Source organism: Notolepis coatsorum (genome assembly GCF_963971535.1).
Source record: "Notolepis coatsorum genome assembly, chromosome: 1".
In the NCBI taxonomy this organism is placed as follows: Eukaryota; Metazoa; Chordata; class Actinopteri; order Aulopiformes; family Paralepididae; genus Notolepis; species Notolepis coatsorum.
The window spans coordinates 143,880,390-143,893,847 of record NC_140165.1 but is presented as its reverse complement, the minus strand read 5'-3'; the positions used below and the strand labels follow the sequence as shown (position 1 = coordinate 143,893,847).

The 13,458-nt window shown below is 44.5% G+C and overlaps 1 protein-coding gene across 1 annotated transcript in view; it reads left to right on the top strand.

The window, feature by feature from the left end:
- LOC311227382 (intraflagellar transport protein 172 homolog) overlaps positions 1-13,458 on the top strand; it is an 80,934-nt gene that overhangs the window by 12,346 nt on the left and 55,130 nt on the right. The window contains exons 13-23 of the mRNA XM_084312998.1: positions 5,490-5,593; positions 5,835-5,920; positions 6,658-6,770; positions 6,936-7,103; positions 7,435-7,571; positions 7,795-7,902; positions 8,003-8,087; positions 8,679-8,771; positions 9,421-9,498; positions 10,341-10,589; positions 11,387-11,465. Coding sequence (XP_084169124.1) covers positions 5,490-5,593; positions 5,835-5,920; positions 6,658-6,770; positions 6,936-7,103; positions 7,435-7,571; positions 7,795-7,902; positions 8,003-8,087; positions 8,679-8,771; positions 9,421-9,498; positions 10,341-10,589; positions 11,387-11,465 — 1,300 coding nt within the window. The remainder of the gene's footprint in view (positions 1-5,489; positions 5,594-5,834; positions 5,921-6,657; positions 6,771-6,935; positions 7,104-7,434; positions 7,572-7,794; positions 7,903-8,002; positions 8,088-8,678; positions 8,772-9,420; positions 9,499-10,340; positions 10,590-11,386; positions 11,466-13,458) is intronic.

Below are 13,458 nucleotides of genomic sequence, written 5' to 3'. Positions count from 1 at the left end.
CCCTGATGTAAACAAGACGAAAGTCTTTCTCTGGTCTGCATCCCCTTAACAATTGTGTGTATTGAGCGGTAGTGTATTATACCCATTCTGCAATCTGTTAATAAAATGTTCAATCAATCAATAGATAATGCCTGTAGCATAGTGTTTCAAGTTTCTTTATTAGTTGTCATACAGAAATAGAGAATACTTTTGCATGAAATGCTTCTTTCTGTTTTGCTCCTGAGAGTGTGCTAGATCAAATAAAAAGATAGTATAAAATAAGTATAATAAGTATAAAATAGAAAGTCAAGTACGTAAACAAGTGTAAACAAAACAAAATTTTTCAATATACAGTATATGTACAGTATATACAATGCAGATACAGTACAGTGTAGAAATGGTGAGGTTTAGCTTGTGGTGCCACCTTATGGTGGTGAGGTGCAGTGAGGTATGAGATTGATGTGCAAATCTCCTTACCAATAAATATAAAGTTCAGATTCAGACAACTTTATTGATCCCGCGTGGGGCAATTCATATTTGCAGCTTCACCAACAGGCAACAAAGACAAACAAACAACAAAACATCTCAACGACAGCACGGAAAAAAAAGAGAAACACTCCATGTGATACAATATCCAGCAAAGTAAAAGTAAAAAACAGACAACCAAGTGCAAAAGGCTACTTAAAATGACTACTGTCTGTGTTTAAAAGTCTGATAGCCGAGGGGACAAAAGATTTGGCGTAGCGGTTGGTCCTACTTGGTGGGACGTCATAACGGCCAGAAGGCAACAGTGAAAACGGCTGAGACAGAGCATGGAGGGGTTAATTAGTGATGCTCGTCCCCTTCTTGACCACCTGGTCCGTCCAGAGAGAACATAGGTCTCTCTGTTTTACTCCAATTATTTTGGAGCACACTTTCACTATGTACTGTAGGCTGTTCCTATCTTTAATAGACAGGCCACTGAACCAGCAGATAAAAGAAAAAGTTAGGAGGCTTTCAATAAAAGAACTATAAAAAGTGCTCAGGATCTTCGCACCAACATTAAAAGAGTTCAGCCTTCTCAGCAGGTAGATCCTCTGCTGACCTTTTTTAACAATAGACTCTGTATTTAAGTTGAACTTCAGTTTACAGACAAACACAGTTCCCAGGTATTTGTACGATTCAACAATCTGGACGTCCTCATCGTGAATTACACTAGCTACACTGATGATCGGGGCTGTGTCTGAAGTCAATTATCATGTCCTTAGTCTTAGAGACATTGTGTGTTAGTGTCTAAAGTGGGTGCTACAGTGTGTTGTTTATTTAAAGTGAGTGTGTGCGTGTGGATGTGTGTGCTGTGGGTGTATTTGATGGTTTGTTATTGTTCATTGAGCATCCTGATGGCCTGGGGATAGAAGCTCCTTCTGAGTCTCTCTGTGCTTGCCATGAGACTCCGGTATTGCTTGCCTGACCGCAGCAGTTCAAAGAGGCAGTTGTTTGGGTGGCTGGGGTCTTTGATTATTCTCTTAGCCCTACCCATGCAGCGCTTGTTGTAAATGTCTTGGAGAGTAGGAAGCCCCCCTCCAATTGTGCATTCGGCTGAACGGGCCACTCTCTGTAGTCTGCTACGGTCTTGTGCAGTGCTATTCCCAAACCAGGAGGTGATATTGCCAGTCAGGATGCTCTCTATTGTGCATGAGTAGAAGTTCTTGAGGATCTTCTGACTCACTTGGAACTTCCTTAGGCGCCTAAGGAAGTAGAGGTGTTGTCGTGGCTTCTTGATAACACTGTCAATGTGTGTGGTCCATGTCAAGTCCTCGTATATGTGGACTCCGAGGTACTTAAAACTGTTCACTCTCTCAACCGGTGCCCCGTCGATGCTGAGGGGGCTATAGTCCCTGACCCCCGACCTCCTAAAGTCCACAATAATCTCTTTTGTTTTGCTGACGTTCAGGGAGAGGCTGTTCTCGACACCATCCCGCTAGAACCTTTACCTCTTCCAGGTAGGCCCTCTCGTCGTTTGCAGAGATCAGGCCCACCACTGCTGTGTCGTCAGCAAATTTGATGATTGTGTTGTTGTTCCGCTGTGCCACACAGTCATGTGTGTAGAGGAGGGGACTCAGAACACAGCCCTGGGGTGCCCCTATGTTGAGAGTGATGGATGAGGAGGTGCAGTTGCCTGCTCTCACCACCTGGGGTCTGCACGTCAGGAAGTCCAAGACTCACTGGCAGAGGTCATAGTTCAAGCCCAGGTCCCTGAGCTTGGCTATGAGTTTGGAGGGAACTATGGTATTGAATGCTGAGCTGTAGTCGATGAATAGCATTCTCACATAGTTCCCCTGCCTCTTGTCCAGGTGTGATGCTGCTGTGTGCAGCACATGGGCTATGGCGTCCTCCGTGGACCTGTTGGGGCGATATGCAAATGGCAGGGGATCCAGGTTGATGGGGAGGGAGGAACAGATGTAGCCCTTCACTAGCTTCTGAAAGCACTTCATGGCTAAGGAGGTGAGAGCTACAGGGCGGTAGTCGTTGAGGCAAGCAGGCTTGGATTTTGTCTGTACTCCGGTAAAAGAAAGATGGCGTCATGATCTGATTTGCCGAAAGGACTAGTAGCTTGAGACTTGTACACACTCTTAAATTGCGAGTAGCAATGGTCTAGGATATTCCCGCCTCTGGTGGAACAAGTCACATGCTGATTTGGCAACACTTTTCTTAGATTAGTTTGTAGCCAAAGCTCATTTACAACACCAGTCCCTTAAAGGGCTGACACAAAACATTATAAAATAGGACATACAGTAGGTAAATAAAAAGGTAATAAAAGCAGTTAGTGTACAAAGTAGACATGCCCTTACTAACATTAGATACAATGATACATACACCATTACATACACCTGGGATGACACTAGGGTGTGCACCAACACCTCCGTATAGAGATACCTGTGCACACCTCAGTGCAATCCCAGTATTAAGGCACACAGGATCAACACAGGAATACTATCTATGGACCCAATATATCAACATACCCACCGCCATAGTGATGTGGGCTAGTGATGTGGGCTAGTGTAGTGATGTGGGCTAGTCATGTGGGCTAGTGTAGTGATGTGGGCTAGTGTAGTGATGTGGGCTAGTGTAGTGATGTGGGCTAGTGATGTGGGCTAGTGTAGTGATGTGGGCTAGTGTAGTGATGTGGGCTAGTCATGTGGGCTAGTGTAGTGATGTGGGCTAGTCATGTGGGCTAGTGTAGTGATGTGGGCTAGTCATGTGGGCTAGTGTAGTGATGTGGGCTAGTGTAGTGATGTGGGCTAGTGTAGTGATGTGGGCTAGTGTAGTGATGTGGGCTAGTGTAGTGATGTGGGCTAGTCATGTGGGCTAGTGTAGTGATGTGGGCTAGTCATGTGGGCTAGTGTAGTGATGTGGGCTAGTCATGTGGGCTAGTGTAGTGATGTGGGCTAGTGTAGTGATGTGGGCTAGTGTAGTGATGTGGGCTAGTGATGTGGGCTAGTGTAGTGATGTGGGCTAGTGTAGTGATGTGGGCTAGTCATGTGGGCTAGTGTAGTGATGTGGGCTAGTGTAGTGAAGTGATGTGGGCTAGTGTAGTGATGTGGGCTAGTGTAGTGATGTGGGCTAGTGATGTGGGCTAGTGTAGTGATGTGGGCTAGTGTAGTGATGTGGGCTAGTGTAGTGATGTGGGCTAGTCATGTGGGCTAGTGTAGTGATGTGGGCTAGTGTAGTGATGTGGGCTAGTGTAGTGATGTGGGCTAGTGTAGTGATGTGGGCTAGTGTAGTGATGTGGGCTAGTGTAGTGATGTGGGCTAGTCATGTGGGCTAGTGTAGTGATGTGGGCTAGTCATGTGGGCTAGTGTAGTGATGTGGGCTAGTGTAGTGATGTGGGCTAGTGTAGTGATGTGGGCTAGTGATGTGGGCTAGTGTAGTGATGTGGGCTAGTGTAGTGATGTGGGCTAGTCATGTGGGCTAGTGTAGTGATGTGGGCTAGTGTAGTGAAGTGATGTGGGCTAGTGTAGTGATGTGGGCTAGTGTAGTGATGTGGGCTAGTGATGTGGGCTAGTGTAGTGATGTGGGCTAGTGTAGTGATGTGGGCTAGTGTAGTGATGTGGGCTAGTCATGTGGGCTAGTGTAGTGATGTGGGCTAGTGTAGTGATGTGGGCTAGTGTAGTGATGTGGGCTAGTGTAGTGATGTGGGCTAGTCATGTGGGCTAGTGTAGTGATGTGGACTAGTCATGTGGGCTAGTGTAGTGATGTGGGCTAGTGTAGTGATGTGGACTAGTCATGTGGGCTAGTGATGTGGACTAGTGATGTGGACTAGTCATGTGGGCTAGTGATGTGGACTAGTGATGTGGACTAGTCATGTGGACTAGTGATGTGGCTAGTGATGTGGGCTAGTGAAGTGGACTAATTCTGGTCATAATCATTATTTATGTCCACTTCATCATAGTATTTTCTTTTCTAATGTATTCAGTTTAATTAAAGGGGAACACCACTCGAATAAAAATAAAAATCTTTGAATATGTTATTTACATGGCCCAAGACCGTTCAATATGTGAACATGAGCTACTCTCTCCCAAAGCCAGAAACCAGAGACGTAACAATCAAACTTCATCATGCATCATGCAAGTCTGGAGGTGCTCCATTGACAATGAATGGGAGACTGATTTTGTGGACCCACAGAACGTTTTATACACAATATCCAAATGAGCATTATTCTATAGTAGTGTTCTCAGTTCTGAAACAGAAAATGTACCTATGAACTCTGAACATTCCCCTGGGTGCTCTGTGTGCTCATCTATAAAATCTTTCCCCAATTCATCGTCTATGGAGCAGCTTTAGACATTAGGCTGACCCCTATTAGTCGATTAGTCGACTAATTGGTCGAAAGGAGCCGTAGTCGACTGGCCAACCTCTTAGTCTTATCATTCTTTCCAAAAGAAAAGAGGCCTAGAAGCGTGGCTAACGCTAATGGCATGCATACCAGAGGCTAACTGCCTACGAAAACAGGCACAGAGGCACTGAAAGAGGATTTCACCCATCTAATGAACACACTAGACTAGACAAATATCAAGATGTATCCATCAGTGGACCAATTGCATGATTTTGCAGAGGACAAGAAGCCTTCAGTCGACTCCTTCAGACATTAAGCACCCCCCACAGCCCAAATGGAATGATAAAAAATTTAAAGAAACTGCAAACTAACGGCAAATTTTGGCCAATCATAGTCGACCATCCAAATCCTTAGTCGGGGACAGCCCTAGACATTATACTTTGACATCACAAGTTTGAGATTTAGCACTCTCGTTTTTGGTTTTGTGAGAGAGTTGCTCATTTTCACTAATATGTTTGTACTGTCTTAGACCAGAGGAATATATAAATTCTGAAGTGCCGTAGATCAGCACAGCAACACCAAAATCACTGTATAGCATGACCTCAGAGTATCTTTTATACAGAGACGTCATTGATTCAGACAGCTTAGAGTTGGCCATTAAATGGATTCTTTTGTGTGTGTTTTCTCCTGTCAGGTTTGTATGATTTTCAACGCAGGGGAGCTGAGCCTGGTGGAGTACGCTAACGATGAGATCCTGGGATCCGTCAGGACTGATTTCATGAACCCTCACCTGATCAGGTTGGTCTAGAGGTGGAAAACAAGCACACTTCATTAAGTTGGTCTAGTAACATGACTGTCGTTTGTGGCTGAGCTGAACATTCTATTCCTTACCTCCTGTCCTGAGCCTAAATGATCATGGAGTTAAGACCATTCTACTCCTTACCTCTTGTAGCAAATCTTGGTCATGGGGGCTCAAATGTTTTAAAAATGTAGATGGATTGAACTGGTCTTATAGAAACTGCTGTGTGTGTGTCTCTAGTGTCCGTTTGAATGAGAGGAAGCAGAGAGGAGTTGAGGACAACAAGAAGCTTGCCTATCTAATTGACATCAAGACCATCGCTGTCGGTAAGTCTCTTTGTGTACGCGTGTTTGTGTTCGTGTATAATGCGACCGCATACCAACAGGTTTGATGAAAGTGTTGCCGGTCGCCTCTAACACAGTCTTAACAAGATGCCTGTATTTGACAAGGTGTGTTTTCTTTGGGCAGTCCTCTCCTGGTAGTAGAGAGAGGGTTCTGGCGGGGTTTGAATGCAGTCATTCATCCTAAGCCAACACTGTTCCTCCAGAGGCAGGGGTCTCTACACCGGCCTGTGTCTGTCTTGTACGTGTGTCTCTTGGGCAGCGGTGGAAGACCACCATCACACCTCTCTCTAACAGGTTTATACTATGAGCTGCCGCTCTACAGGGTGGAAAGAAATGATTGAGGACTCAGTGCCAGGGCAATATTTTATAACATTTTGCCCTAATACCCTGCTATTCCCTTGTGTTGATAGGCTCATCTCAAAGATAATAAGATAAGATATTCCTACATTGAGCCCCTTCAGATTTTTATTTTTAAGGTGTCAAAGCAGCACAGGGGAGGGGAAGTACAGGTATAGGCAGGAATGGAAGACAATAAATATATGTAATAAAACATATAAATTACAGGATAATATGAAATATGAATTTGAATACACAGTAGAAGACAACAAATGGAAGGTGCAGATGAGGGTCTGTATACTCGTTCTCGGTCATAATACCCATAATATATCATCCGTTCAGGGCTTAGTCTCTCTGTCTTTCCCTCTCTCCTCTCCCTCCAGTGGACCTGGCCAGAGGATACAATCTGGGCACCATCATCCACGACCATAAGATTGACTGGCTGGAGCTGAACGAGACGGGCCGCAAGCTGCTGTTCAGAGACAAGAAGCTGCGGGTGAGACTGACATACTGAGGGGGGAAGAAAGAAAGGTTTCCCTCATCTCATTGTGATTTTGTCCGTCTCCTTACATGAACCATACAGGTTCCTTAAGGTCCCTGTTGGATTTGAACAGATGAAGGTGAAAAATACCTCCCACCCTCTGTCTCCTCCCCTCCTCAGCTCCACCTGTATGACGTAGAGAGTTCTGTGAAGGCCACGCTGCTGAGTTTCTGCTCCTATGTCCAGTGGGTGCCTGGCAGTGATGTGGTCGTGGGTCAGAACAGGGATAATCTCTGTGTCTGGTACAGCATCGACAGCCCCGAGACCGTCACCATGTTCCCCATCAGGGTGAGACACCACTTAGTGTGCGTGTGTGTGTGTCGCTCTTGTACCTCTATCCTTGTGAGCACCAAATGTCCCCAGAGGGATAGAAAAATTACTCAAATTAAAGTGATGACATTTTGGCTGGTCCTCACTTTAAAAGGGGCCATTTTAGCATTAGGGGTTGAGTTTAAGGCGAAGTTAAAATTAGGGTAAGGGTTTAGGCATGTATTGATGGGTATGGGTAAGAGTCGGAGACCTCGGACACCTGTTCACCGGTTAGCCTGTCTGACCTCGAGCACGCCCAGGTTGATGGTTGATAAAGTAATTTGAAGTTCTCTGTCCTCTGGCCCCGCAGGGAGACATTGTGAACCTGGAGAGGGCTGAAGGCAAGACGAGTGTGATCGTGACGGAGGGCGTCAACACAGTCACTTACACCCTGGACGAGGGCCTCATAGAGTTTGGCACAGCCATTGACGACCGGGACTATTACAGGTCAGTACCAGAGGCATCTCTGCTTCCTCACATGGCTTTACACACAGTCTTTGGGAACTCTGATGTCTACAGTATTTTCCTCAAGTTTTCTGGTCCCTGTACGAATTTGTATAATTGTACAGATCTTTTCTAAATCAGCATTTCCCAGAACATATTGCAGATTCTATACAGTGTTTACACATAACATGTGTGTGCGTGTGTGTGTGTGTGTGTGCGCGCGCAGAGCCACAGACTTCCTGGAAACTCAAGAGATGTCTCCAGAGACAGAAGCCATGTGGAGGACGCTCAGCAAACTGTCTCTAGAAGCACGCCTGCTGCGTATTGCCCAGAGGTCGGACGGACGCACACGCACACAAAATGATTAAGGCAGTGTGTCCACTAGGGCCTTAATTAAACCCTTCCTTCTTGTGTTCTTTCTTTCTTTCTTTCAGGTGTTTCGCTGCCTTGGGGGACGTCTCCAAAGTGCGCTTCCTCAGTGAGACCAACAGGATTGCCGACGAGGTGTCAAAAGAAACCGTGAGTTGGGTTTCACAGATCATCACAGATCACCAGCAGACACCCAGCAGCCGTATCATTTCATATCCAATTTAGAATCCAAAATCAGAAAACCTATAACAATTCAATTCAAAAAACTTTAAGGCATGATATCACAACGACGTGTTATGCTTTATTGTACGTCTTGGAAAAGTCATGACGTTTGACTTGACTTGATAATCCTCTCTCTCTCTCTTTCTGTCCCTTCTCGAACAAAACCATTTGTCTTGAGCTATGATGACAATTGCTTCCATGTCTAGGAAGATATATTTTATTTGTAATTAGTTTTTTTTTTATTTAATCAAATTTTTTTTGTTATTTCAAGTTTGTGTGTTTATGGTTTTTCGCGATAAATAAAAAAAATCAAGATCATCTGTCTCTTCCTCTAGCTGTCTCTCTCTGGCTGTCTGTAACTTTTTCTGTCTCTTGTCTCTGTCTGTCTTTCTCGTCTCTCATCCCTCTCTCTGTCTCTATTATCTCTCTGTCTGTCACTCATCCCCCTCTCTGTCTCTTGTCTCTCCTTGTCTGTCTCTCATCTCTGTCTCTCTCTCTCTCTCTGTGTTGTGTGTCCAGGCTGGCGATGGAACGGAGTCGTACAAGGTCAAAGCCCGTCTGGCCATGCTGGACAAGAACTTCAAGCTGGCTGAGATGTACTACCTGGAACAGGTATGGTCATCTAGACACACAGTAATATGTTAGAGATACTGTATATTAATCATAATGTTTGTCCAGTGACTCCAAAATAATGAATGATTTAACTCTCAACTGTTGAGTCAAACAAAGGGATCAGTACTCACTATGGGGAGGTACTTAAATGTAGAATCTGTAATGCAGTCAAACAGTGACCTCGCGGCAAAGGAGCCCAGCTTGGTATTGCACTTTGTTTACATGTTTGTTTTGGTCTGGTGTGTGGGTTGGAGTTGAGTGGGGATAGGGGGGGAGGTTGCTATTGCTGGCCCCACATCAGGCTCTGCCAAGAGAGGTCTGGAGAAATCCACAGTATAATAAGTTACTAAACGCATCACACCACACATCAGACCAAAACGAAAAATGTAAACAAAGTGTAACACAAGGCATGTCTCTTTTGCTCTTTTGACAGCATTACAGATTATACCTTTAATTGGTATCTGCAGTGAAAATGTGGTATCGGTGCATCTCTGATTAGGATTCCAATGTTGCCTTCGACCACAGGCCAGACTTGATTGACTGATTGATTGATTGACTGATTCATACTATAAATAAATGTATGAAGTCATCCATCCCTCTGGAATACAGTGTTTAATTGGTGTGTTCCTGCCTCACTGTCTTGCTGCAGAACGCCATAGAAGAAGCCATAGAGATGTACAAGCAGCTGCACATGTGGGACGACTGCATTGCTATGGCTGCTGCCAAGGTAACACTCTCTCTCTGCTTCATGCTAACCCCTCTATGACCCCAAGTCTCCTCCTGCCTGCTCTCTCTGTCTCCTTCCTCTCTGCTTCATGCTAACCCCTCTATGACCCCAAGTCTCCTCCTGCCTTCTCTCTCTGTCTCCTTCCTCTCTGCTTCATGCTAACCCCTCTATGACCCCAAGTCTCCTCCTGTCTGCTCTCTCTGTCTCCTTCCTCTCTGCTTCATGCTAACCCCTCTATGACCCCAAGTCTCCTCCTGCCTGCTCTCTCTGTCTCCTTCCTCTCTGCTTCAAAACCCCTCTATGACCCCAAGTCTCCTCCTGCCTTCTCTCTCTGTCTCCTTCCTCTCTGCTTCAAAACCCCTCTATGACCCCAAGTCTCCTCCTGCCTTCTCTCTCTGTCTCCTTCCTCTCTGCTTCAAAACCCCTCTATGACATTAGTCTCCTCCTGCCTGCTCTCTCTGTCTCTTCCTCTCTGCTTCATGCTAACCCCTCTATGACATTAGTCTCCTCCCATAGATATATATAGATATCTATGTCTCCTCCTGCCTGCTCTCTCTGTCTCTTCCTCTCTGCTTCATGCTAACCCTTCTAAGACACCAAGTCCTTGTGTTCACTCTCGCTTTTAAAGGTTTTGGTAAACAGTTGTCATAAAGAATACAACATTTCAACAACAGAATTGTACTGATATGCAATCCAAAAACTAAAAAATATAATAAAATATGCAAAATAGAAAATATACTGTATATATATATACTTAAGCTGAATCTAATTGTGAATGTATTGTACTGTACTATCTTGCTCTCTCTCTTTCTCTCACTCTGTCTTTCTCTCTCCCCCCAAAGGGCTACCCTGAGTTGGAGAGCCTCCGTCGGAGCTACTACCAGTGGCTGATGGAGACGGGGCAGGAGGAGAAGCTGGGGGAGGTGAAGGAGGCGGAGGGTAATTATGAGGGGGCCATTAACCTCTACCTGAAGTCTGGCCTCCCGGCCAAGGCAGCGCGTCTGGCCATCAGCCGCACGGACGTCACTGCTGACAGCGTCACTGTCAACCGCATCGCCACCGCGCTCATCAAGGGAGAGTTCTACGAGAGGGTGGGTGGTGTAGTAGACCTGTGACGAAGTTCTAATACTGTACGTCATAGCTGTTTTATAAACCTCAATTTATACAATAATTCCATATAACTGGTTTGAGAGACTCTAAATAAATGCACAGGTCATGGAGTTTCATGGGGGTTGTTTGTTTCACGGAGGTTGTTTGTTTCACGGAGGTTGTTTGTTTCACAGAGGTTGTTTGTTTCACGGAGGTTGTTTGTTTCACGGAGGTTATTTGTTTCACGGAGGTTGTTTGTTTCACGGAGGTTGTTTGTTTCACGGAGGTTGTTTGTTTCACGGAGGTTGTTTGTTTCACGGAGCTTGTTTGTTTCACGGAGCTTGTTTGTTTCATGGAGGATGTTTTTCTACCAGAGGTTCTTCTCCTTTCTTCCAGACATAAACCCATTTCACAAAGCAGCGGGTTTAAACTGCAAATCAAGCGGAGCTGACTGGGCTGTGGGGGCTGACTGGGCTGTGGGGCTGACTGGGCTGTGGGGCTGACTGGGCTGCACTAACCACAAAGTGTCCACTTCAAAAAGGCTGAAATAGCTACGTTTTTGTGTCCACTATATTGATAGTAGTTTGAGAATGGCTTCATAGTTGTACCTCCAGTCACACGTCCTCAAAATGACCAGCATACAGTGGACTTAAGAGAGCAAAACAATCCAAGCCTGATTCACTGTTTTTAGGAAGTCATTTCCTTGTATTTCCCTCTGAGAAAACATAGAGCTGCACATTTCTCTGGTGAGATCAGAGCACAACGTTTTTAAACTCTCTCTCTCTCGCTCTCTCTCTAGGCAGGAGACCTGTATGAGCAGAACAGAAACAACCAGAAGGCTCTGGAATGCTATCGTAAAGGCAACGCCTTCAGGAAGGGTACACACACAGATCTATCTAGCCTTTACACATGACGACACTGTGTCAGCCTGGCTGCAGTCTTTCACATTTCATAACATTTGTTTTCAAATGTTCTGTGTCTCGGGGTAATAATAACATGCTTTGTGGTTATCTTCAATGCAATACATTTGAGCAAATAAAGTATTTCTTGAATGATTTTGTACAGTAAAAATCTTAAACTCAGGAAGTCACAATGCTGAACCCTGTTTGGCAGACGGCACCAGCCATCTCATTGGAATAGATCTGAGGCATTCATTCACCATGTGAGGCATTCCAAATGGTGTCAGTTCATATATACGTACAGCAAACATAAGTGATTGGACTGATTTAAACTGCAATAACTGGCCAACTACTCTATATATTTTCTTTCATTGTTGTGTCATTTTGTGTTGATTAATCACTTTTATTGGATGTCAGTGTATCTGAACATGCACCTTAACACTTTGGTTGCCATGGGTTAAATTCATGATATACCATAGGTTGCCGGCTCTATTTGTCTATGGAGAAGTACCCCTTCTTTGCATGGCTATAACTTTTTAAATTATATTGCTACATTGCCATTATTAGGGCCCATTCAAAGTCCTATATGTATTGTTCATTGTGTAGCAACGTTAAACTTTTTCATTCACATATTCATAGTAAAGTATGGTCTAATGTATAAGTATGTTTTCATCTCTTTCTGCAGCTTTCTCCAGAACGTGATCTATAGCCCCAAATGCATTATATTGATGATGCAATACAGTTTTATGGCAATCAGCGCGATATAAAAAATTCCAACTAGACGTACTTCTAGAAGTTACTACACATCATCTGATGTTGACCGGATGGGCTAGGGGGCGTTTATAATTCCGTGGGCAGCGTTATACCAATCATCTAATGTGGGTAAAATGTTGATCATAGCAGTTAGTATCGAAGACAGTAATTTTACACGCTAAAACTCACCCCAGTCTCTGCACGCCGTTGGGCGATCATCGTAGAGTAGAAATTTTATCATTATGGGATGTAGATTTACCCGGTCCATTTCCAGCTTGTATAATGGTATATACGTCCAAATCATGTTGTTTATCGAGTTATTGGCAATCGATCGCTATGTAGTGTGTCGAGATCGAGTCCCGGAACCTATAGCGAGTGCCCGGAAGTAATACGGCCGATCAGCACAACCTCCATAGCACTTCCTGTTAAGCGATTGCGCCGATCGGCCACCAGATGGCGCTCCTGAACCGCCAGAGAGCTCAGTGGGTCCTCCTGGTGGATCTCAGGCCAGCGGAGGGGAAATATGAATCCGATCGCAGATTTTTGAAATATTGATATAAGGATGCTGTAAAGCCGGGAATGACGCTTTTAAGCGTTTTCCGGCAGTCAAAGTGTTAATCTAGCGCTATGAAACTTTCACACAATGTCTGGCCATCAGAGGCCATCTGCTCAGTATTTTACATAGAGACTGTGTTTTAGCACAGGAGAAACATCTTGGAAGAGCCCATTATTATTGCATACTAAGGGGGAAATGCTCTGGGTTGTTTATATTTCTCAAACCAATCACAATTGTCTAGGGTGGTGCTAAGCCCAAAAGATGCCCTGAGAAATAGCGTTGGGGAAGAAATATTTCCTTGTCAAAGGTTTTTCATCGTGAGAGTCTAGCTTCTTCGCTTGAAGATTTCTTGTTTTTGTTGTTCCTATGAACAGGGATTTTGTCACCCATAAAAAAAATTTATACAAATAAAACAGTGAGTGAAAATTGTATAGTATATGAAATGGTCATCTATACGGACGGTCAACATCCTGTGAGTCCAACTACACACAGACAAATGATAAGGATAAGAAAAATATTGTAAGCCAGGTAACTTGCGGCACTGTTTTTAATTTGAATCATAGACATTTATGTTTTTATAAATGTGCATATGGCCTTTTACGTAGTTCTGATGCGTGACACGTGCATTTCCTGTATGCAGAGAAGATTCACACCACTGGTTCT